General features: G+C 39.2%; 1 protein-coding gene across 5 annotated transcripts in view; it reads left to right on the top strand.

Moving 5' to 3' along the window:
* The window catches only part of LIN28B (lin-28 homolog B), a 98865-nt gene that overhangs the window by 44915 nt on the left and 27490 nt on the right, over nt 1–26460 (top strand). For all 5 annotated transcript variants that reach the window (XM_082216693.1, XM_082216694.1, XM_082216697.1 and 2 more), the window contains one exon: nt 18954–19138. In XM_082216693.1, the coding sequence (XP_082072819.1) occupies nt 18954–19138 (185 nt within the window). The remainder of the gene's footprint in view (nt 1–18953; nt 19139–26460) is intronic.

Below are 26460 nucleotides of genomic sequence, written 5' to 3'. Positions count from 1 at the left end.
TACTTTGAACCACATTATAGTTTGTGGTGGTTTTTGTTTGGGTTTTTTTGCAAACTGGCAAAACTATCCCATTTCTCCTTTGATCTTGGAAGTTAGTCCTACTGAGATAGTGGTGTTGTCAGATCTAAAGCTTTTCAGGCATTATAGCCAAATCCATAATGGGTACATGTCAGCACCACCATGATACCGGACAAGGCAACATTTACTGTATATTGAAGTCAAAGGTGAAATCATGGCAGCTCCTGACTAATCTTTTCTCACATAAATCCAGTGAAGTCAATATGACAACTCCTTTAATTAAGGCTTCATGAGATCGCCAGAGTTAGAAACATCAAGCTTTTGTTTATTAGAGAAACAACAGAGATATATTTAATAAGGGCCTGAAAACTCCTCCTTAGTTTTGTGTTTTTGACCACAAGATGATATTGACTCTTTTGTTGATTGTTAGGAGTAAACATTTCTATGGTAACTTTGAAACTGTGATGCTACCAGTGTCCATCTTTAGTAAGAAGATGGATAATGAAGTTCATGTTTTGCTATATAGTGTGTTGGTAGATCTGGTCTGTGAATTTTCCCATGTCTTCTCCAATATCCTGCTTCACTGAGAATGAAATTGCCAATTAATTTCATGGCATGTATAACCCTGTCTTTTCTCTCAAAATGAATCCCAAGATGGCAAACACAAAAGGTTAAAGGAAGTGGAATATTCTAATGTCATCAGATAATGCTCTGTTAGGGACATAACTGGTATCTGGTGTCCATATTGCAAAGACAGAGAACGGAAGCAATAGATTTGAGCTGTGAGAAGGTAGTTTTAGGTTAAACACTCAGAGCAGGTGCACAATGGAAAATCTTTACCTCATTTGCTAGAGGCTTTTAAGGAGAAGCTGGATAAAGCTTTTAGTGACGACAGTTTTAGCAAATCATTCCTATTTTAAAGTACAATGTATAGTATATAAAAATTCTAAAATGTATGATGAAGATGGGCATGATCTTATGTATGTATTTATTCTAAAGTGTGAATTAAGTCTTAAAGTATTTTTCTCTATTCATGGTAACACTGAACTTCCTAACTTATTTAGGAATATTAATATTTGAAATGTTTGAGAAAGCTGAATTTATTATTCTCCCTTATACTCCTTACGTATGTGAGTTTGTTGGGTGCAAGTTAGAAAGGAATTAGTTTTTTTGGGGGGGGGAATTCTCTTTCCTGTAATACAGAACTTCTTTATTTTGTGTTTTTAAAATTTTCATTCATGAATCCTTCTAGATTGATTTTATAATCAGGGTTCTGTGAGGATTCTTTTTCACTCATGTTTTTCAAACACAGATGGATGGTTCAAGTGTAACACTAAAGTTTAGCGTCATAGCAAAGCCTAGACTCATTTTTGTATTTTCAGTTAACTACAGCTTGCTGTGTCATCTAAACCCAGACAAAGCAGATAATTTTAATAGGAGTTGATGGAGACAAGCCAACTTCAGGCCAGTATTTGTGAAGCTCACCTGTTTTTACTAACCGTAGTTAAGGTTAACCATGGTTTAGAGTTCAGAAACAAGGCTAAACTGTCGTTGCTTATAGCAGTTCTGGAGAAGGAATGCATGTACCTGAGGCGCATCCTCTTAATGCTTAACGAAGACTTATAATTATATATGAACAGGGTCACAAAGTTCCAGTGTCAGTTTGGGATTTTTTGCATGTTGAACTGGAACCAGTGTAGCTTTGAGGAATAATAGTGTTGCAAACATAACAAGGCTAACTGTGGTAAAGAGAGCCATTGTGATAATGTATCAGTGGGAAGACTGAAGGAGATGGCAGCAAAGATAAATCTGCAGAAATCTGAAGCTGTGTGTGTGTGTAGGGTGTTTTGAAAAGCAGGATGAAGTTTAAGGGCTTGACTACACCTGTGTATTACTCTGTTCAATTTTTCTGAAAACTGTAGAGATTCAAGTGAGCCCTGGAGTTACATGATGATCAGTATTTTGTTTAACTCTTTATCTTCCCATATGTATTTTATTTAAAAACATAGAATAATAAACATAAGACTATAAGACATGGTGCTTTTTTTTAACTTGCTAACCTGATGTCTTTGGGAATTTCAAGGACAGACTATGAAGGCAACAGCACTTCCCCAGCAAATGGTATTCAGGGACATGCTTCCTCTAAATTTGAAGTTTCTGTGTATCTATAATGGCTGATAGCCATTGATAAGAATATTCTCCACGTATTTGTCTATATCGCCTTTAAACAAATCCATCTAAGTCTCATGGTTCAATCACGTTTAAAATGAGGCAGAAAAAATGAACATGCTGTCCAGTTTGCTTGTTTTAAATAGCAATAACAACAAATTAATAATAAAAGGGAGGATTTTATGTTTTACCAATCAAAATTGATTGTTTATTAATTTATTTATTCAATAATCTGTTCCAGTATTTTAACATTTGTATGTTTTAAAGTATGGTTGTAAATTTTTATCTATTTTGTTGTTTTATCTTTTTTGTAAACCACTTTGAGGGTATTTTGTCACTCATGTATAATTCCTACTATATAAGTAAAGTTAGGTGTGTGCACGGGCCTCATGATTCACCTTGCATCTGTTTATTTTTAAAATGCTGATTTATTTCTAAGATGCTCTGTACATTCTCCATTTCCATGTCAATTTTGGCTTTCAAGACAGTTTGTATTCTTCCAATCATTGTAATGGGGAATCAAAAACAGCTCCAACTTTTTCCCCTTTTGGCAGAAATGGATGATGTTTACAACCACAGGAAGCCCTTCCAAAGTGCCTGGGATTTGGGGAAAGTGTTCCTTCCATCATTCATATTAGGGCAATATCTTTATTAGACTGACCAAAATTCCTAAATTTATATTTTCAATGGAATTGGCAACAGTTTGCTTTTCTCAAGATAAGATGTGGTTGCGTGGTGTATATTCTTGCTTGTATATTTTTTAAAACTTTCTAATGCTTCTTGGTTCCTTCAAGATAGCCTCATGTTGTAAGCCTGGAGTTCTATCTGGAATGCTCCCTTTGAAATTCTGAAGAGCTCTGGAACAGGGGGAGCAGCAGCAGCAGCTCAGGGATTGTTTATTAAAGCAGAGCAATGTAGGGTTTTTGTTTTTAAATGAAGCTTTTACCTTTCAAAAAATCCTTAGTGGCTGTTCAGTAATAAAAATAAATACAGAACTCTTCAGTATTTGCAGGCCACATTCAAGACAGCCTTGAAAAAGCCCATGGACCTAGAGAAACAGAGATACAAGGAAACATAGAACGAAACAACAAAAAAGCAACATGAGACATTCTGCAGGCCCTGACTTGGGGAGGTATTGACACCATGATTTAACCTTGGGGAGAGACCCCAAATTATCCCAATTTATCTTGTTATTCTGCCCCCATTCAAAACTAACGCACACCCCAGTTGACAGAGGTATTCAGTGGATACCAGCACTGAACATCTCTGAGTTTTATTTTAGTTTTTAAAGTTTGCTCTTTTTCTTTTTGAAAATGAAACCGGGGGGGGGGGGGCGGACTCTGTGTCTCAGAGAACACCTGAAGAAATGTTCTACAGGATTTCAACATATTAAGATTTCCTCCCCCAGCCCAGGTTACAGTTGTGTGTGTTGTTTTTTTAAAAAAACAATGAAATTTACTGTTGGGGTGTGAGGCAATATAAATTGGTTCTCAAATGAGCTTCATAAAGACAAGAATATCTGTATTAGCACATACATCCTTTTGCCAAGGGTGAAAGAAACTGCTGGGGTTTGAGCACCTATCTGCCATTCTATATTATCTTTAAGCATCCTGCCCAGATGACTGTTGTAAACAAAATATAGATCTAGGAGGTTTGTTGATTTGACTCTTAAAGGTTTTTCTATGTGGTTCGGATTTTCTTTATGAAATAGGAATCATAAAAAAACACCCCAACTAATCAATGAGAGACATTTTGTACCAACTAAGTATTTACATTTTAGAAAATAATATATTTCCCTTGTTTACACAGTCTGGCAATGGCAACATCTTAGTTACACCTAAGTCAAAGTAAGAGATTGCTGTTAGCTTTGAGAAATAATACAAGGAGCGAAATTTGAATCTTTAAATCTCCCTCTCCCCCCCCCTCGCCCCCGTCTGTCATTCACACATGATAACCTTGTAAATATAAGTAGATCTGAATAGTTTCCTGTTTCCAGAATTGTTATACTATTACAATGAAAAGACAAGATCATAATAAAATAGAATGCAGAGTTTTAAAATGGCAGCCCCAGATTCTAGTTGTTGCCACGTTGTTCCCTCTGGTGCAGCAAACTAACAAATAGCTGCTTAATTGACTCTGCAATCTGTGAAGTCCTTTGCCAGTGACTTGCTTAGAATTCAACCAACTGTTGCTCCTGTTAGGCCTTTGCAAAGGAGATTTGAAGGTCAATGGTTCAAATCTGGTTTATGTCAGGAGATGTTAAGTGTACATGTGTTTTTCATTCTTTCAACTTTTCCTGTGGAATAAAACCCTGGATTTAAAAAATTTCAGCGGCAACCTTTTTTTTAAAAAAAAGTGCATAGATTGTGTATTTATATGTGCATCTTCAGATTTGAAATCCTTGATTTTTGTTACATCTGAAAATTCTACAACTTTGTCAAACTGATGGAATACTGGGTACATTAAATGTTAACTGTGCATCTTCACTTTTCTGAATCTTACAGAAAATCAGATTCAGCTCCTGTAGCCCTCAGTCCCCCACCCCTCTCTAACACGCACACATACCTCACATGGGAATAGCATTTTTATAAACTTAGTTGCTCTGTTTTTATTGAATATGCACCAACTGATTATTATTATTTTTTAGGTTAACTTATTTAACCATCTCATTGGTGTTAGAGTGGCCGACTGTTTTGTTCCATATGGTTAAATTAGTGTACAGCCATATGGAATGCTGCACATAACATTTGTTTACAGTAAGGCAAAGCTGGAATTGTTTGCACATGAAGGCATGGGTGTGTCCCCCGCCCAATAGCTTAGAAAAGGACATAAAATGAACCTGCTGGATCAGGCCAATGGCCCATCTAGTCCAGCATCCTGTTCTCACAGCGACAACACAGATGCCTGTGAGAAACCTCACAAGCAGGATTATATTACAAGAGCACTCCCCACCCTCTTGTGGTTTCCAGCAACTGGCTTTCAGAAGCAAGGCTGTCTCAAACTGTAGAGGCAGAGCGTAGTCCTCTCATGGCCAACAGCCATTGATAGTCTTCTCCAGGAACATGTCCAGTGTTTTAAAGCCATCTACGTTGGGGGCCATCACTGCCTCCTATGGAAGTGAGTGCCCTAGTTTTAACTTTGCACTGCGTGAGGAAGTACTTTCTTCTCTCTCTCTTGAACCTTACAACATTCAGCTTCATTGGATGTCCCTGAGTTTAGTGTCATGAGAGAGGCAGAAAAGCTTTTCTCTATCCACTTTCTCTATACCTTTCCCTGCTTTCCTGCACATGGCACCTGTGGCCCTCCAGATGGAGCTGGACTCCAGCCAACTTCCACCAGCCCTGACCCTGGGCATGCACTCTGGGGCTGATGGGGCGTGGAGTCCCAGCCTCTAGAGGGTGAAAGCTTCTCCACCCCAGCATATAGTTTTACTTGGCTAATGTTTCATTAGGGAATGTGTGTTGTTGAGCTATAAATATTTCTCTTTTACTGGAGACAGTGTATAGCAATGTTCCCTCGTTAGATGAATAATAATGTGTATTATTTTTGTAGCACTTAGCATCCCGGTGTTGTGCAAAAATAAAGCAGATATGAAAAGAGACATTTAAGGGGTTGATGATAAAAAGGTGGGAAAGGGAGATGCATGAGTGGGAGTTTCAGAAAGGAAGACTGAGATAAAAGTTGTAGGCAGGTGAAGAAGAAAGAGATCCTTGGCTGAGAAAATAGAAACCTGGCACTGAAAGGAAAGAACTGAGGAAAGTCACAGAGAATCAAGGAAAGGATGGTAAGTGTAAAAGGAATGTGATCACTTTTAAAGAAAAGGGAGTTTAAATTGAAGGCACCAGGTCAGTCAACATATAATTCTAAGCCAAGCCATTGCTTTTCCTTTGTTTACAGCTCATTGCCTGTCTGGAACGGACAACGCATTAAGCCTAAGCATGGCTTAGTGGACAGCAGAAGGAGCAAAACAGCCACAGTCTGCTCTCTAGGAAGCTGCACATTCATGCTAAGCCATAGTGTGGCTTAGTGTGACATGCAAACTGGGAAAAGGGAAGACAAAGGTTATACAATAAAGGAAATGCATGGTCAGTGTAAAAAAAAAAAGAATAACGTGAGTAGCATGATGGAGATATAACTGGATGGAAGTGAGAAAACTGGAAGATGAAAAAAGCGAATTGCAGTAGTCAAGTTGAGAGAGAATCATATAGTAATGTCTTAGCAAAGGATGAAATCTAGAAATGTTTTAGAGTGCAATAATACTGTATTGCAGTAGGCTAAAGGTTTCAGGGGTGAGGATCAAGACTGTACACCTGAGTAAAAGGGTAGATGATAGCAGAACCAATAAATAAAATAAGAGAAGGAACTGCTGCCAGAAAATCAGGAAGACAGTTGAGAAGTTCATTTTTAGATGTGCTTAATCTAAGAAAAATGTGAGGAAGACAAGATTAAACAGCAACAAGACATAGCACAAGATTAAACAACAAAGCAGAAGGATATGGGCCAAAAAACGACTTGCAGTTCTTCTGTGGAAAAATTAATAATCCCACATGAATGTATAGTAGTAGCCAAAAGGATGAAAAAATAAACACAAATAAGCAAAAGTCCTAGGACTGACCCTTGGAAGGACAGTAGGAGAAGGGAGGAAATAAAGAATATGAGCCAGAAATAAAAGGGGGGGAAATTAGTAAAGAGCAACCAGATTGCATACAAAAGCAACCCATATAAATGTTACTTGAAAAACTAATGGAAGATAAAATAGACAATAAAATGGTAAGATCATTTGTGTAAAAATCAGATAATTCTAAAGGACTCTGAAATTATCACCAGTAATATATTACTAGTGATGAGTCAAAGCAGATTTAGTGGAGTGGTAGGCATAGAAAACTGACTGGAGCAGGCCAGCTAGTAACTAATCATCAAGAAAAGACAGACAAGATGATGTAGAATTTCAGAAATACAAGGAATAGTACAGAGAGTGAAAAGTCCAGCAAAGAACAGACAACTATTCTTGATCTAAAATATGCAGAAGATGGAGACTTGAAATATCCAGAACAATTGCTAAAGTCAAAGAATTAGGAGAAAAAATAATAGCTGGTCAGCAACTTGTCTTGCTAGAGTGCTACTTGAGAGAGTCTTGGGGATGGCTGGTGATTGTGAATGGGTTTCTGGGCAATCTCCATATTGAATAGGTGTGCCACAATAGTTGCCCTATTGTTGTTTAGACAACTCAAACTCCTCTAATGTTTTAAAATATTAGATCTTGCTTACTGTTATAATGTGCCAAATCAGATTTGGCAAAGACTGGGGTGAAGTGTGTGGTTTAATTGGTTGTTTAATTTGTGGCAGGGGGACATAAATAGTGAAAGTGGAGGAACAGAGAATTGGAAAAGGAATGGTTCAGGATTTCAGGGCTACCATATGACTATCATTCACTGAGCTGGTCTATCATCTCGAAGCAATTTACAGCATTTGAATCCTACCTTTCTAACAAACTACTCAATAATAAAAGCAATAGGTATTGATAAAAATCAGGACCGCAGTGCCTCAATGACCACCTATCCCTATATAAACTGATGCAGACTCTGTGATTATCATATGAGGCCCCTCATATGCCTTCTCCATGAGAGGAGGTGCAAACACAAAAGTGGGCCTTTTCTGTGGTGGCTCCGTTTCTGGAATGCTTTTGCTAGAAAGGCTTGTCTGGTGCCTTAGTTACATATCTTTAGGTGCCAGGCAAACATGTTCCTCTTTGGCAATCTCTCTCTCTCTCTCTCTCTCTCTCTCTCTCTCTGTGTGTGTGTGTGTGTGTGTGTGTGTGTTGTTTATTTGTTTCTGTAGTATGTATTTTTTATATTTTTATATTGTAAACCACCCTGTGATCCTTAGATGAAGGGCAGTATAGAAATTTAATAAAAATTAAAAATTAACATTGACTTACTATACATAGCAAGACATACGCTGGACTAAATGCTCTTCACAAGGCAGTTTGGTGATCTATACTTGGAAGGATTTTCAATAATTGAGTTGCCATAAATAGATCACTTCCTGGTGATTTTTAGACTCAGTGGCCTTGACATTTTGCAAAGAGCAAATGGGGCAAGTTGGGTTGGTCTGTCTTGGCGATCCATGGATTCAGGCAGAGGGAGTTTGCAGTTGGTATGGCTGATGTCCCTGTTAGCTGTGGAATGCAGAGATGACACCGATGGTATACATCAGGGATGTCCAACCAGTAGATCGCAATCCACTGGTAGATCCCTGGCTGATCCTGGTAGATCACAGGATCCTTATCGTGTACAAATGTTACAGGAAAAAAGGTTTAAAACTTTGTGCAGTCCTCCCCAAAAAAGCTCAACAACTCTGGGCAATCCACCCACCCCACCCACGCTCCTCCTACCTCCAATGACAATGGGTAGATCACAGGCAGTTTTTTTTATACTGGGAGTAGATCACAGTCTCTTGGGAGTTGGACATGCCGGGTATATATTATTGCTCCGAAGTGCCCTCTCCTGGGGAATTGAAGCCAGTCAGCTCCTTGGTTATATGAGGGAGCTTGGAGCACAGAAGCAGCTGGGAAGATGGCTAGAAGAGAAGCAGATGACCAAGTCAAACCCAAGTACAGTCTTCACAGTCTGCTGTGGCATTGATGGCAGCAAGAAGGGAATGCTTTTTCAGTCATCATTGCCTTGACACAGCATCTTTAACTGTTTTAAGTGGAAACAGTTTCACAAGTGGTGTGCCTGTATTCAGTTAACAAAATCCATTCAGTTAAGCATATGCCAATGGCTCTCCCATGTATGCCCAAGCTCCAAAATGCTGGTAAAGTGCAGCTGGTTATGCTTGTAGTGGATGTGTTATTTATGCAATGTGGATATGGTATCCTATGTTGTGGTCAGGTCAAGCCTTGCCTTGGAGCTGTATGGTTGTCAGTGGCAGAAAGGAGAGAGCTTTGCTTTTAAATACTTTTTGAGTTTATGGAACCCTTGAAGCTTTAGGTTACTGAACTGAATTGTAACTATGGTATATGCAAACATAGTAAAATGTAAGCCAGACTTGGAACTGAAAATGAGAAACTCAATGGAAAAAGAAGAGAAGCATCAGGATTAATAAGAAATCATTTAAACCACATGGCTACTCAAATACTGTAGAGACATTCTCGATAAGAAGAAATTAGCATATTTATAACACTGTTTGCACACATGCAGAATTTGGAAACTATGCTGCTAAACTAGTATGAAGGGCCTAGAATTCATGGGGAAATTATGTTTAGGTTTGTTGATGCCTCAATTATATTTATGGTTTTATCTGATTTGGTTTTTTTAATGGTAATCCTATATGATAACAGAATTTAAATCCACAACCCACACATCACAGTAAAGTTACCAATGTCCCATATAATTTTAAATCATAGCTACTCAAAATAATGTGCTTTCCTTTTACCCTGTTACTTCCTTCAGAGCTTCATGGAGGAAACAAAGCAGAGACTGACTTCAGGTTCTATGGGAACCAGAAATCTTGGTGTCTTTTCCCCAACCAAACCACAAGAAGTGTAAGCCAAGCTTGCTTCTTCACTGCAGCTAGCTCATGGTTTGTTTGGTGGTGGCGGAGAGAACCATGAGTGCAGATTAGCATGCTCCATGAAGCCAGTCTCTGGTTTGTTTACCCCTGGTTGAGAACACGTAGGAGTGGCGGATGAGCTTAAATGCTCATTTTTTTGAATAACATGTCATAGTTTATTTTAAACTATAGTTTAAGCGATGTGTGAACTGTTTGTGTGAAGAGAATGTATTGGGGCTTCTTGGCAGGGGTGTACGCTGACAGCAAGTCTTAGTCTGGATCCTGATTTGTTTCTTTGGAAAGCAGCCTGCCTCAGTCTGAGGCACTTTGCAGTTCACATACAGTGGTACCTTGGTTTATGAACTTAATCCATTCTGGAAGTCCGTTCTTAAACCAAAGCCATTCTTAAACCGAGGCGCACTTTCCCTAATGAGGTCTCCCGCCACCAGTGCCCTTCCACCATTCGGATTCCATTCATAGACCGAGGTAAAGTTCGCTAACTGGAACACTACTTCCGGTTTTGTGGAGTTCTTATACTGAATAGATCGTAAATTGGGCTGTTCTTAAACCGAGGTACCACTGTATTTGGCTTGGGACCCATTCAGATCTGCTCAGTTGTTTCCCCCGTTTTTCCCGTTTGACAGAAATGAATGAAATTTGCAAGCATCCTAACCTTTCCAAAATGGATAAAGCCTGTGACATAGATCCAGGAACTTTTATTCTAGACAGCATTTAACATCTTATTTTATAAAGAAATACAAAAAGAAATGTTACCCCTTCTGAAAACATAATTCTTCCCTAATTCTAGGATAGGTACAACGATTTTCCTGCAATGGCAGCTGCTAGCTTTCAGTTGGTTAAAAAAAAAATCACTTAATCTCCCTTAGTTTTATGTGGATGGTTGGCCTGAAAATTACAGATGTGAGATAAATGCTCCTGCAGAAGAAAAATGGCAGATTGCAGACATATTGATCCAGGTGCTTTTTTGCTAGGCATATTTAATTTTGAGATGGAAAGAACTGCAAGGGATTTGCTTCCCAGATAAAAGTAAGCACCCTGATTACAAGTGTGCCCTATTGGGCTCAATGGAGTTCTTCCTCTGCTCTGTCCCCACTTTGGTGTTGCTCTCCCTCTGTTATGATACATACCTTGGTGTTATGACAAGCTTAGAGAGATTACTTTCTCTTTCAGCGGTTGCTTGTCTGCAGCATCTTAGTGTCTGGGTTACCAAGGTGCCACAAAGTGCTTCAGGGGACCTGGCTTCACCTTAGGCCACATTGTCCATATCCCCATGTTGCCTTTTGCAAACCAAAAATCCCTCTGTGGCATCTTGGCTTACCTTCAGGATTGGTCCAAATCTGATGCATCATTGCATATGTGATCATTAGGTGGGAAGTCTATATCTTTGCTGTTGGAATATAACCTCATAGGGTCTTTCTTTGTATCCATCTGTTGGATACATTTTTATTATTATTATCTATAGCAACTGTCATTTTTTAAGCCCGGTAGTAAATGCCAACAGCGACGAACTCTGCTCTAAAGGTCCCTTATGACCATTTTCATTCACAGACTGAGCTGTAAGCAGTGATCTTCTGTTCATGCAATGTATTTATTTCATTCCAGGCAATACAATATTCTCAGTTAGAATGGAAGAATAGTGCAGGCAACTTTCTCAGAACTGGCTTTATAAAAAACACATTGGTTGCAAACTATTATCATAAATGAAAATATTATGCAAATTATCAGCTTGGCTTGGCATTAACCAGCAAGCCTAATACACTATATACTTATTTGGCAACAGCTTCAAATGAGGAAAAAGTTAATCATTACTTGAAAGATGTTGATATACATAGGCATAGGCAGAAATGCCATGTCCAGTGATGGAGTGAAAGTTGCACAACTGTGCAGAACATTACAGCCTTAGTAATAGGTAGGTAGGTAGGATTTCCTTTTACTTGTCTACCGTTCTTATGCAAAATTTGGCATTACATCTTAGACTTCTGTTTATGAGTTTGAATTACTTGTAAATTAATTCCTGTACTGCAACACATTTCCAGAGATGGTTAGTCACTATTATAAGCTCCCTGTGTTCAGATACCTGTTAAATATTTTAAGTGATATGCCATTTCTATCAGGCAGTTGGCTCAGGCTAAAGTATATATTACATTGTTTCTAAAAATGTGATATATTTCTACTACTAATTTAGTTAAACTTCTGAAAGAACGAATTATCTGCCGTTTCTGTAAAACCATTATCTCTGAACTAAATACATAATTAGTAAAAATTGCTTTGGCCAGAAACATCACTAATAATGCTATAGAAAGCAGTGAATCTATCTATCTATTTATCTATCTCCTGTGCTTCATATGTACTTTCAGTCACAAATTTTTCTACATTTGATAATGTTGATAAACTGTAAGCTGGGATATAAAATTAATGAGCTTGTGTTTTTTAAAAACAATTATTACTGTAACGTAAACAACATGCATCTGTTTCATGTTTAGAATTTTACTGCCATATTTAATATTTCAGGAAAACAAATTTGGTCTCAAAATATTGCTAGCTGCGCTACACAAAATTCTCAGAGACTATTTATCCAAGATGTTTTTAAAAAATTCTTCCATGATAATTGAGAATCATTTTCACTGAGAATATACTATTTTAAAACATGGAATTTCTTTCTTTTTTTCCTTTCTTTTAAAAATAATAAATATACTAACGTAATATAATTTGCTAACTCTTTCGTTTCTCACGTAATTTATTGGCTTTGTGCAGACCTGGGCTTTAATAGACTAGAATCTCTATCAAGTGGGCTTTAAAGAGGAGCAGAATCCCAGCTGTTTCATGTGCACTGACAGATGTGGCCATAATGTACAAGTAATTTCTCTTGTGAAGCCTCTGAAAAGGCTTGTGCTGTAGAAGAAGCAAAAGCACAGTTCACGGCACAAGGAGTGTTTGGCTTCTTTGTTGCATAATATCTGCAAGTTCGTTCTTTTTCCACAAGCACATGTAGAGCTCTAGTTTAGGTTGGATGTCTGGGTAGACTAGTTTGGAAACTGAATCATTAGCATCATCATTAGCAGTAGTAAAACCCAAAACAACAACAGAATGTGTCTTTGTATGTGTGCTGTAAATAAAGATGTTTTTCCAGGAGCCTGAGCCATAAATGTACTTAGGTAAAGGTAAAGGTACCCCTGCCCGAACGGGCCAGTCTTGACAGACTCTGGGGTTTGTGCGCCCATCTCACTCTATTGGCCGGGGGCCAGCGCTGTCCGGAGACACTTCCGGGTCACGTGGCCAGCGTGACAAAGCTGCATCTGGCGAGCCAGCGCAGCACACGGAACGCCGTTTACCTTCCCGCTAGTAAGCGGTACCTATTTATCTACTTGCACCCGGGGGTGCTTTCGAACTGCTAGGTGGGCAGGCGCTGGGACCGAGCAGCGGGTGCGCACCCCGCCGCGGGGATTCGAACCGCCGACCTTTTGATCGGCAAGCCCTAGGCGCTGAGGCTTTAACCCACAGCGCCACCCGCTGTACTTATTTGTACTTAAATGTACTTATTTTGATGCAAATAGTTTGCTGATTCATTACCCTTGCATTCAGAAGATCCTTCAGTACCGGCCAGAAAAAAACATGTTAATAGTTAAGCTATGTGGATTCATAAGTCTTAGTATGCTGCCAGCTGCAGTTTGCTTGTTTGTTTGGGAATGCTACTGTCTTTTTCAGAAGGTGTGTATGGTAAGCAGGGAGGCAGGCAGGCAGGCACTGTGATCTACTTCCACACAAAAGCAGCGTAGCATGTGATTAGGAAACTCAGATATCTTGGCAGTAACAAGCTCTGTAGCCTCCCAGTGCCAATGAAATACGTTTTTGAGATCTGCAGAAAAATGCCACGCCATGAATCCCTCCTCTGCATATGTTATATTGCCTGTGTGGATGTAGACAGATATGGAGAGAAATCTCCCATGCACACAAAAAAATGGCCAGTATAAACTATGAAGAAAGATTTAGGCACTATTCGCTTATTTTTATAATTAAAATTTATGTTTAAGGCTGGCTGTGAAGTCGTCAAATATGCTAATTTAATGGTATAAGGTTGTGCTTCTCAAACCACTGAAATAAAATGCAAGGAAAATATTGAGTGCAAGGTGAATTTCTATAAGTGAAATGTGTGTGTGTTTTCTCCAGAGCTTTGCATGGTGCATCAGCAGGTGTTCGGACCCTGACTGGAAGCCCACAAAAGAGAGGAAATTCTGAATTAAGGCTCATTATGGGAGCCCTTTCTCCCTCCCATGCTTGTATGCTAATAGGACTAACACAGGCATATAAAGAGGAGAATAGATAGCCATAAAGAGCCCCAACTTGGAGTTTCCTTCCTTTTGTGAATGTAAGTCAGATTCTGAAGCACCCACTGACACTGGACACAATGCATCAGAAACGTCTTCTGTAGAAGACCACTGAAATTAATGGGACTCTCAGAAGGATGGAATTTGTGCAGAGGATGCTCCTGGTAGAATATGTAAGGCAACACTTTTTAAAAACAAAACAAAACACTAAGGGATAATTTTATCAGGCATTGTTTCTTGCTCAATTAGCAATTATTGCTACAGTAGCTAACTGGTGAGTTAAGCTTAAGCTGCCAATCGACCAGAGGGTAAGTAACACTCATTTATCTAATTATTTAGTTAATTAAAGCATCAGCTTAAACTAATAAGGGCACAGGAGCTAAATCCTGTAATAACTTATAGCTCTGAAGCTAAATCTGTTGAACGGCAGACCTGTAGAAACCTAGTTTTCAGTTCTACCCTAGCAGGCAAGTTTTGGGAGGTCACAGATACCCTTTATTATTGTCCTTTTGTTGTTTTCCATTGGCTTAAATGTAATGTAAGTTGTTTTAGTTGCTGTGGTGTATAGCTGGGGGCTTCAGCTCTTGTATTTGCTAGTTGTTTTTAGCCTATGTGATTTTTATTGTTTATTTTATTGTGTCGTTTGTTTTGCGGTTCTGTGCAGGGTTGTATATTTATTTCTTTATTGTGAAATTTTACTGGCCGGTTATGTTTTTGATTGATTTTATATGAGCTCCATCTCCCATTTGCCCCTGGCAGCATGGTCAATTGCCAGGAATAATGGGGGGTTGTAGTTCATCAGAATCCGGAGAGCCACAGCTCCCACATCCCTGCTAGATGGTATGCAGTAGCAGACAGTATTGCAGGATATTGACATGTGAATGTGGTCCAGGTGAATGGCTAATAATAATAATGTTATTATTTATACTCAGCACATCTGGCTGGGTTGCCCCAGTAGTCACTCTGGGCAGCTTCAGTTTTCCTGCCATTTTCCTAGCTGTAAACTTTTTAGTGGCATTTCCATGTTATATGATTATAGATCAGTTAAACTAATGCAATAAACTCATATTTGATTGTGGCCCTGATGTCTACTGATCTTACTGCTGCTTACAAGGAGGTAGAAGAGGAGGTGGTGCCAGTGCACTGGTTGGATTTCTTCTGCCAGCATGTTTGCGCTGCGCTGACCTTACTGCCACCTGCCCTCTCTTCCCTCTCCATCCCAGGAAGTAGCAACAGTCCAACTGACCAGAGTGGCTGCACTGTATCATCCACTACCAATGCTATCTCAGTTCAGACATTGCATTGAGCTACAGCACACAAAGCATGGCTTACAGATCCTCTGCAAACTATGGTTTGTCAGTTGGGATATTAGAGCTAACAATGGCTCAGTGTAATGTCCTGAGTCAGAGCTTGGATAACACTTAAGCAAAAATAGTCACAGCAGCCAAAAATCCCTCAGGCCACTGTAAATCAGTCCAATTTCATACCTGAAAAGCCAGGCTTGAGGTGCATTGCTAAAAGGCCAGCAATTGTTGTGACAAAAGTTGTGACAAAACTGTATTTTTATGAGGTAAATACAAACGCAAGAATGTTGTTAGGATATGAAAGCTTTTTGACATTTAAAAAATGGCTGTGTGGTTGTTTACCCCTGACTATAAAGCCAGAACAGATGCAATATATGTGGTTCTGCTGGCAGTCTGCCAAGAAACAGATAGGTTGTTGCAATTTCCAAAGATGTGTTTTGCTCACATATTTGTATTTCAGTTACGGCAGTTAATCTAATATACTAGCTTTTATATGAGTATTATAGTGGTACCTGTAGTTATGAACCTAATTCGTTCTGGAGGTCTGTTTTAACCTGAAACTGTTCTTAATCTGAGGTACCACTTTAGCTAATGGGGCCTCTTGCTGCTGCTGTGCCGCTGGCACACAGTTTCCGTTCTCATCCTGGGGCAAAGTTCTCAACTCGAGGTAACTCTTCCAGGTTAGCAGAGTTTGTAACCTGAAGCATTTGTAACCTGAGGCGTTTGTAACTCGAGGTACCATTGTATATGGCAATTGAAAAGGAGTTGAATTCTGCTAGGTCCTTTAGCAGATGTTCCATTTGAAATCATTGGTTTGGTTATAGGCCAAAAAGGATTTGGAATTCCAGGAAGAGCCAGATGATTGGCTAGAGGGTTCTGAGTAGAGTGGATATAAAGGCAGGCACAGGGTGAGTAGTGGGGAGTTGGTAGTCAGTCATTTGGTCAGAGGCTGAAGAGTATAGGAAGAGGCAGATGGGAGCAGAGAATCACTGAGGGAAGTCAGGCAGGAGATTCTAAAGCAGTTGCCCAGGAGAGCTCCTGGCCAGAATGACAGCAGCTATCATGTCAGTTGATCACAGGAAGCAGGAAAGACTTCAGAGACACAACTGTGACATCTGTCTGGCTGATTTTCCAGCACCTGACCTGAAGAGGGACTTCAGAGGAAAGCAGAAGCAAGCCTGTCAGGGAGAAAGTAGCAACCTCAAGTGGCGGAGTCCAGTGAGTGACAGCTAAGGGACTGTCCTACCTTGTAATCTTTCAGTGAGCCCTGATCAGAGAGAGGCCTTCACTCACCTAGGTATCTGTGAGTTAACTGAGGGAAGAGAAACAGAGAATTGGGTTCCTAGTTTTGCATAAGGCGTGAGAACTAGGGCAAGTACCGTATTTTTTGCACGATAACACTCACTTTTTTCCTCCTAAAAAGTAAGGGGAAATGTCTGTGCGTGTTATAGAGGGAATGCCTATGGGTGGGATGCCTACGGATTTTCCTCCTCTAAAAACTACGTGTGTGTTATGGTTGGGTGCATGTTATAGAGCCAAAAAATACGGTATGTAGCCACCTTTCTGGAAGCAAGAATTATCAGTTTAAAGGCAACGGTAACATCTTTTTAAGTGAATGCAACAGATTAAAAGTAACTGTTACCTATTGAAGCAGTTCTCAAAGTGCTGTTAAATAAGGTAACTGCAAATAAATCCTATATATCTTTTTAAAAAATACTATGTTATATTTATCCCCATGTAAACTGTGCTCCTCAGTCACCAAACACTTCTCTCTCTTGTGGTGCACGGAGAGACATTACCCCGGCAGGAAAAGACTTTGAAAGCAAAGATTGTGCGATCACAATCATTATTCCTGCTTGCAAAGGGTACACATGTGTCAAGGCCACAGCACTGGCAGACATCCCCCCCCCCAAGTGCCCACCCAGCAGTTCATATGGCCATTAAACCCTGGTTTATAGCGCTACTTGCACAAACAGGAAAGAGCTGCCTTGAAACCGTGTGCTCATATGCTGCCCACTTCCCTCTCCTTCTCTCACATATCCAGGAGAAACGCTTTCCTTGAATTATCCAGGGATTATGGGTTAAAAACAAAACTCTGATCAGAACAAAACAAAAAAACCCGTGAACTTCAAACATTGGTTTCTGATGCTGTCTTGTTAAACTTAACCAGAGTTTGTTTTTAAGGCATGATCCCTGGCCTAGGTGAGGGGAGAAGTTGGCTAACATTCAGGGAAAGTGAAACTAAATTCTGGCAAAGTCCTTTCCCTGGCCATGCTGGAGAGAGGAGAAGGGGAAGTACCGTATTTTTTGCTCTATAAGACTCGCCTTTTTCCTCCTAAAAGTAAGGGGAAATGTGTGTGTGTCTTATGGAGCAAATGCAGGCTGCACAGCTATCCCAGAAGCCAGAACAGCAAGAGGGATCGCTGCTTTCGCTGCACAGCGATCCCTCTTGTTGTTCTGGCTTCTGAGATTCAGAATATTTTTTTTCCTTGTTTTCCTACTCCAAAAACTAGGTGCGTCTTATGGTCTGGTGCATCTTATAGAGCGAAAAATATGGTATTTGAGTCTTCCTGCAATGCTAAGGTATGGTTTAGTGTTGTGTGAGAACTGGGGCACAGTGCTTAAAGGTTTCATTCTTTTTAGTTTGTAAATGGCATTCCAGCTATTTATTCTCTTCATTTAGAAGTTGCCGTTAAGTTTTGTATTCTTAGGAAACTGACAGGGTTCCTAATGAAAGTAAATCCTAGAAAGTCATTGAAATTGCTGTTCCGCTTCATAACCTTAACAGTAATAAGTTTAAAATGTATGCTTTTATGGATCAAGCAAAAAGAAAAAAATCTATACTGAACTCATGGTAGCATAATAGATTTACTGGTGATTAATTGTAATGTGATTTTATTTGCCATTTTCATGAGAGGTTTTCCCACTTCTGTTATGGATGTGTATGGAAGTTGTGTTGGTTTGAAAAATTTATATTTCCACCCCTTTGCCTTTGTTCTGAAAGTGCTGTTCAATGTCTAAATAAGAAAGATTCAAAAGTGAACCTTTTCTACTGTTGACATTCCATTTTAGGAAGTCTTTTCACTTCTGTTTGTTTATCTAAATAAATAATATGATAATATGAACCAGAACTTTTTTTGGCAACACTTTAAAATACACTTTAGCTAGCCAGTGTTTTTCAAGAGTTTCTCTGTGTATATATTTAGAGCTTATGAACCAGTTTTTCACCAGCAGGTACCCAGTTGTTCATTTAAAAAAATCCATAATAATTCTTAGTTACATCCACCATGAAGCCCTGCTGAAATCCACATCTAATCTGCAAACACAATGAAATTGCAGTGTAGTGTCCTAGGTACCCTTTGTTCTGCTAGAAGTTCATTTAAATGAATTAAGCAAAAAAGATAATTAAATGTGCCTAAGTATGTTCATAAAAGGAGTCAGTTTTTATATTTCAGAAATATAATTATGTTGTCAGGTTTTGTTTTGTTTTTTTTGGCACACTTCAGTATTGTTCTATTTTCTCTAAGTCTATGGTAACTAAGAATATGTTTCCTGTTCACAGAGCAAGCTTTACATGGAAGGATTTAGAAGCCTAAAAGAAGGAGAACCAGTGGAATTTACTTTTAAGAAATCTTCCAAAGGACTTGAATCAATACGGGTAACAGGTCCAGGTGGGATTCCCTGTTTAGGAAGTGAGAGACGACCCAAAGGAAAAACAGTACAGAAAAGAAAACCAAAGGGAGATAGGTAAATATTTCCCCCCCTTATTTTTACTTCTTTTGGAAAACTTTTATTTGCAGTGCTTCTCTGTAGTCTCAGATGCAGCTGATAAGGATGTGAATGGTTTAACTTGTGATTCTGGAAATGGCATATTCTGATTCCTTCCATGAGGAAGAGCTGTAGCTTGGTGGTTTACATGCAGAAGGTTTTGAGCTCAATCATTGGCCTCTCTGGGTAGGACTGGGTGAGGCCTGATCTGAAACCTGGGAGAGCCAGTTCCAGGCAGTGTTGCTAATAATTATCAAGTTGGATCAATCTGTCCCAGATGTACAGCATGTGTTTGCTTTGTGGGACTTTACATATGTGTAAGAGCGCTCTTGCCATGATGATTTGTTGCATTTCACATTAGGTTCTGGTACTGGAAATGGGTTCTAGTTTTCCTCACATACATGTACTGCGCTGAATATATGTCCTGCCACATGTCTTTGGCTCATAAAGTAATTTTAGTGTTACATGCAGAGGTCAGCATGTTCTGCTAGCTCATATTGGTTAAAAAATTTCTTTCGTATTATGCAACAGAATAATAACAGGTCCTAAGTATTTCAGGACTTCAGGCGGGCTAAGAATAGAGATAGAAGGGGGCATGGCAGAGAGAGAAAGAGCTCCTACCAGAGGCAGGTGTGGTGAAAGAATGTTCAGCTGAGAATGGAACCTATTGAGAAGACTACTGTGTAGAATTCTGTAATAATTATTCAGATAATGTCAGCTGTTGCGGTGTTATGGGCAGAGCGTTTGTGTGTGTTGAAATCTGAAAATGTGCTTCTGGCACTATTATTAAGATCAAGGAAAAGCCAAAACAGAAAATATAGAGATCTAGGTTAGTTTATGGTTGGTTTCACTAAACTTTAGTGTAGTGTGTTTTATCCATTTTAAGTTAAAATTATAATAATATATATATTATAATTTTTTATTTATACCCCACCCATCTCTCTGGGTTGCCCCAGCCACTCTGGGTGGCTTCCAACACAAATAACAATAACAATAACAATAATAATAATAATAATAATAATAATAATAATAATAAAACATCAAACATGAATAGTAACAACCTGATACCCAATATGAAAAGTCACAAGAACTTTAAACAATTTATATCAAATAAATCAATATTCAATAACCTGTTAGAATCTAATAGTAAACAGTAAAATTAAACATCAGCAAATAATAATTAAACAGTTTACAGTTATGATAAAGAATTACTAATCCATAATCAATAAAAATAATAGAAAATCACAATGCATAAAATACCACCAAACCAAGTCGCCCAATGAAATTATGTGGAAGAAAATTAAAGGACCCATCACTAGCACAAGAAAACCTGGACTCTCCTTACAGGGGCTTTGACAGGTGCAGAGATGCACTTAGTCTTTCTAGAGGTCTCTTGTTTCCCATCATAAGAAGCTATAGCTCTGACCTATAATACATAACTAAACTTGTTTTCCAGAACAGAGTGTCTACACTATGGGCTTCCCGTTGTTTGTAGACTACAGCTGACTATGAATCCCTGACAACTAGCCAACAGTATCTGGAAGACCACATGTTCCCTATTTCTGGTTTAAATAGAGTCATACTATTGCAAAGAATAGTTTTATGTATGTTTGCTAATAAATGTAGGCATTTCCTCCTTTCCTATGTGCATGTTGATGCAGACACTACCCACAGTGCCCATTTACTCCCAGTCTTTTGTCTGTGCCTGTCTGCATCATCCATTCGTCCACCTAGTTATCTTCTTCCACCCCAGATAGTCCATTAGTCCTAACCGGCTTAGCAGCGGGTTCTGCAATGGCCGGGCGGACCAGATTTAGGACCCTGGTGGGCCAGATCTGGCCTGCGGACCATAGTTTAAGGACCCCTGAGTTAAGCAAATTCTCCTCTTTGATTCACATTTATTTATAGTATTTAGTATTTGTTCTCATAGCGTGGAGCCTTTGTCAAGAAGTGCATTCATGAGAAGTGATTAAAATTACATCCAGTTTTTCAAAGAATAGTCTTCGGTGGCTTTAGTGGTGGGTAGAATTGCTTTCCACCCTTTAGGTTTTGGACAGTTTAAATGCTGATCAATGTAATGGAGTTCAGACAGGTTGGCAAACAATAGCAAACCACAGACTGCTCTTGTTTCATTGCCTGCCATTAATGCTGCAGTACCCTTTACATCAAAGTTAACTGGGCTACTTTGATTTCGTCTGTCATATTGATATGTCTGATACATGTGCTTTAAATGGCTTGCATGTTGAAAGATGATTTTAAAAAAATAATCCTATTTAGAATTATCACAAATTGATAGAGCTGCATCTGCCAGCATTTATGTTGGAGAGAGTAGCCACAATCCACATCCCTGTGTCTGTGGCAAAAGTCCTGTTCAGCTAATACTCCTTGTGGAGTGAAAGCAGATATTTATTTATTCTATACTAACAAAACTAAACTACCATTCCCATTGGCTCTACTAAACCTTCCTGCCACTATTCAGCCATTTACATTTATTTATCACAAGATTATTAGGTACGCAAGTTGATCTGGTTAACAGTACAGTGTTTTTTTACACTTCAATGACTTCACACTGTCGCTTCACACAACTTCACACAACGTATATTCAGCTATTAATGTTTACTAAAATGGCATGGCTTTAAAGGAGCTACTACAGTCATACCTTGGATCCCGAATGTTTTGGCTCCCAAATGCCGCAAACTGTTCGGGTTTGCAAACTGTTTTTGGAAGCTGAACATCTGATTCGCTGCAGGAGCATTCTGCAGCCAACCAGAAGCCGTGCTTTGGTTTCTGAACATTTTGGAAGTCGAATGGACTTCCAGAATGGATTCCCTTCAACTTCCAAGGTACTACTGTATATTCAAACCCTCTAGCCAAATTGCCCATTTTTTTGTCTCCATGCCCCTTAAGCTTCTGCAGCTTAACTCACTGCTGGCAGGTCCCACACTAACAGTTAAACTGGACCCTAACCACACTAGACAGAAAACTTCTCACTTCAGATGCATGATAGTGTACTTTGTAATACGAAGGTCAAAACACATCACACAGTGCCGATTAAGACTTAGACAAACAGTCCTAAATTAAAGCTGAGAGCCTCTTCTCTCCACATGCACCATGAATAAAAGGGAAGAAACAATTCTTGAGACAGGATGAATACCTTGTGGTCCTCTGGATGTTGTTGGACTCCCCATCAGACCCAAATAGCATGGTCTGTGATTAAGGATAATGGGAGTTACTGGGCGAGTCCTAATGTCGGAGGGAATATGATCAAATTTGGGCACCTTTTAACATATGTGGTGGTCATGCGACATATCAATTACTGTGGTCTTGGGTCACGGTATCCTGGAAGATTAGTGTAATAATCACAGGATAGACAGTCCCACGTGTCCCTCAGTTAGCGCTGTTAACTCTGCTTGAGGGAAGATTAAAAGAGCTGAAGTATAAATAACGCTATAACTCTGATCCTGGTTATAGTAAGACTTGTTATAGCTCGTAAACGGAAAGCTTTAGACAATGTCTGCATGGAAGCTTGGCTACAACAAAATGAACTAATAGGAAAAAAATAACCGAACACCTGAGATCATTGCGAGAAAATGAGGCTTTCTGGGGAACTTGTGGCAGGCTTGTTGCATATAAATTTAGAATCATCCATGTCCACAAACACTTTCTGTTTTGGCTTTAGAATTCAATGCCATGTTGATATTTAGGGGCGGGGGACTTTAAAAAGGGATGATAGGAGTTGTAGTCCAGTAACATCTGGTGGGCCACCAGTTCCTTATACCTCAGTTAAAAGCAACAGATGGGAATTGGCTCCTTAAGAAGGCTATGAAAAGAGGTTGCTTTGCTAGAATTGGGAGTAGCTCTCAGGAATTCAACTACTTGTGTGGATTTGGTTGCCTTTGCCTCATAATTTTAGCACATGGTAGTAGTGAGGACCCAACTCTGGGAAGAATTAAATGTCTCACTCTTCCAATCATTCCCTCTTCCAGCATTTTAGCTTGCTAGATGGAACAATTCCCCTCTCTTTTGCCCCACTGTTCTGGGGGTTCCCCTGACCCTCTGAGAGCTGATATTGGGGGACAAGAGAGGTTGGAAAGTCCCATCACACAAGTGGGCTTCTGTTGATGGGGCTGGTTATGTGAACCCTGTTCTCTAACATGCTAGTCTGTTATATCTGTGAACTGAGTAAGCGTAGTGTTGAGGACTTGCAAAATTGCTGTGGAAGGGTTAAAGTGTGGGTGGAGTTGATTTTTGCTTTTTTATTTTTAATTAGAAAAATAGAATGCAGGGTTTTGATGTGGGAAGCCTGTATTCCAGTCCCCATTCACTAGATGGCCTGGCTAGCTTGCTCCTATCGATCAGCCTGACCTACGTCAAAAAATGCCAAAACACTACTTTGAGCTCCATAGTAGACAGGCAAGATGCAGAATTACCGTATTTTTTGCACCATAACACTCACTTTTTTCCTCCTAAAAAGTAAGGGAAAATGTCTGTGCGTGTTATGGAGGGAATGCCTACGGGTGGCATGCCTACAGATTTTCCTCCTCTAAAAACTACGTGCGTGTTATGGTCGGATGCGTGTTATAGAGCGAAAAATACGGTAACTCTTCATAATTTGGAAACCAGAAAGTTGATTGCTGGGTTAGCTTGAGCCAAGCAGGATTGATTTCTAGTCTTACATTTTTAAACATAAGCATTATAATGATTTATTAAGCCTCTTTTGAAGGAGTGCTTAGTTTTTCTGCAAGCAATCCAAAGAGAAGCTGCATAATTGTTAAAATGCAGCTAAAATGAAACTGGTTGCATTGTCACTGATAAGCAGACTGACCCAATGCCCCAACATTTTAAAGGAATCCATTGTTTAGAAATAAATAGCTCTAAAGACACATCATCGACAACTGAAAACCTCAGTAAACAGAATAGAAGAAAATAAAACATGTAAACCCATTAAGTGACCTTAATTAGATTTCAGAATTATTAAAGCACAATTGCAGTTTCCCCTCTCCCACCCCTGGTATAAAGGCAGATATTGGTAATATTTTATAACGAATATGTTGAAATACTGCTTAAAAGTGCTAGCCATTTTAGGCATTTTAAAAATAGGAGAATTTCAGCAAGTTTCAATAAATGTTGTAGTGGGCTTGTGCTTTCTAAGACTTGTTTTGTCAGATTTTGGAATTTGCTTTTTAGTGGTTTCTTTTGTAGGAGAGAAATCTTTCAGGCATGAATTGATAGTCCAGATCTTTTGCGGTCTGTCTCTTCTAACCTATGACCCTTGTTCCTACAAGGTCAACATCTGAGGGCAGGAGATTAAGATAGTTTAAAGACTGGAATGGGAACTGGAATGGAAAAATTAGCCAGCCTATTTTGGTTGCAAAACATCAAAGTCTCCAAACCATTTACTTATTTTTCAATGTAGTTTAAGAGTAACAAGTTAATTAATTATACTGTGCTTGGCAAATATATGTCTGGAATTAAGAGGACCATCATGGAAGAATTTTTGTTTTGCATTAAATATAGCAAGCATATTGTGTTACACGTACCGTAAAGAGTCTTTAGCAGTTTGCAATATAACTTGGAATCTGGTCTTGCAACTTCTTTGCCCAATTACTTCTCATTCTCATTAACTGCAACACTGACACCAGTAACACAAATTTCCTGTGTAAGGATCTAACCACGATTGTGTACCCAGTGACTCCTGAGATCGTGTGCTGAAATTGCTAGTATGTTTCCTAATTAAAGTTTAATTATTAAACCAGTGCCTCTTGTGCCGTTTCTTTACAAATGCAAATGTTCTCTGTGTAGTGGCATTGTCCATTACATAAAGAAATCAACCCCAACCAATACATTGGTAACAATGTATGTGCCATTACATGAAATATTGGTCCTCCATCTGCATAAGTGTGTTTAAGGCACATGCATTATGTGCATGAGTTTGTATATGCACATGTACATAGACTCCAATATCAGTTGTAGAAGCAGTGTTTTTTTATGAACAAAATGCAGGCTGCTAGTAGTTTCCTTGCCGTTGCTGTTTTTAAAATATAAATCTCACATGGGCAGAAAATACGCTTTGTTCTTTCATGGAAAAAGGAGGAGACTATGCTCAATGTATAAGCAATTTTTATGGAAAAGTGCTGTTTCTTCTATCATTCAGAATATGATTGATATCTTTATAGACTTCGGTGGTTTTCTGATTGTTACTCTGCCACCAAAAAAGATTTCAAATTTAAATAGCTTAAACTACTGTTGGGAAATGTATACATAAAGAGGTTTTGCCACTGTCCCTGTAATCACATGGCTTCCCCTGCCTCAAACAATGCATGGGCAGCTGCAGGAGAAAACGTTTCTGTATAAATAACTCATGTTTGGTAGAATCCTCCTTTCTCCTGAGACAGCTATACATGGTGCGGATGTTGGGAGCTTGCGTGTCTCCCTGGCAGGGCCAGCAGTACCCAAAGCCTCCCCCCCCCCCTGCACTTAGTGCCTCTTCACATACAAAGGGTAGTTTAAAAGGAGCTGTGAATTAGGAAAATATAGGTTATCATGTATAAATTCTGTTGGCCCATAAAATGTTTGAGAATAAGTTTGTGCATAGTTTTTCACAAGAGCTTGTGTAAATTGAAGAACTTGCTTGTATTTGCAGCCCTTTTGTAGATCCATCTAAGGTGCTATATTGTGTTTTGTTTCAACAGACTAACATGGCGAACATTTTGGAATTATGCCCTTAACTACCAGTGACTGAATAACATTAGGGTTTGGATGTGCACATAAAAAATGTGTGACTTGTTTCCTAAATGGAGGGTGTTCTAATAACGAATTCTATTATAGAAGTCTAAAAACAAAAACAAAAAAAACCCCTAACTTCTTAATTCTGCCTTTGCAAATTGGTTGGCTTTTTCCTCTAGCCTGCGCATCTGGAGAAAGGGCACCAGTGGTTCTTGCTTTTGTATATGCTTAGCTATTTAAATGCACATAAATTAATTGCCTCTGACAGCAGTTGTAAACTAAGAAAACACACCGGGAGGTGGTCCCTAAAGCACTGTTTCTCAACCTGTGGCCCATGGGCTTCATATGTAAACCTGAAATAATTATTGCTTACAGTCTTTAACTGGTATGATGAATACCTCTTACAACTTTTTTGTTATGTTGGCATGTTTTGGCCCTTGCAACCAAACACTAGAAAAGTCTTACATTTTGATCCTTGAGAACCACTCTCTGGCAGCTAGTGATGGTTCCGATCACTGTTGCACCACGAGGTGCTTGCACAGGGACCTCCCCCGGAGTGTCCCCCACAGCTTGCC

The sequence above is a fragment of the Podarcis vaucheri genome (genome assembly GCF_965113315.1).
Source record: "Podarcis vaucheri genome assembly, chromosome: 3".
Taxonomy (NCBI): domain Eukaryota; kingdom Metazoa; phylum Chordata; class Lepidosauria; order Squamata; family Lacertidae; genus Podarcis; species Podarcis vaucheri.
This window is presented reverse-complemented; position numbering and strand designations above follow the sequence as displayed.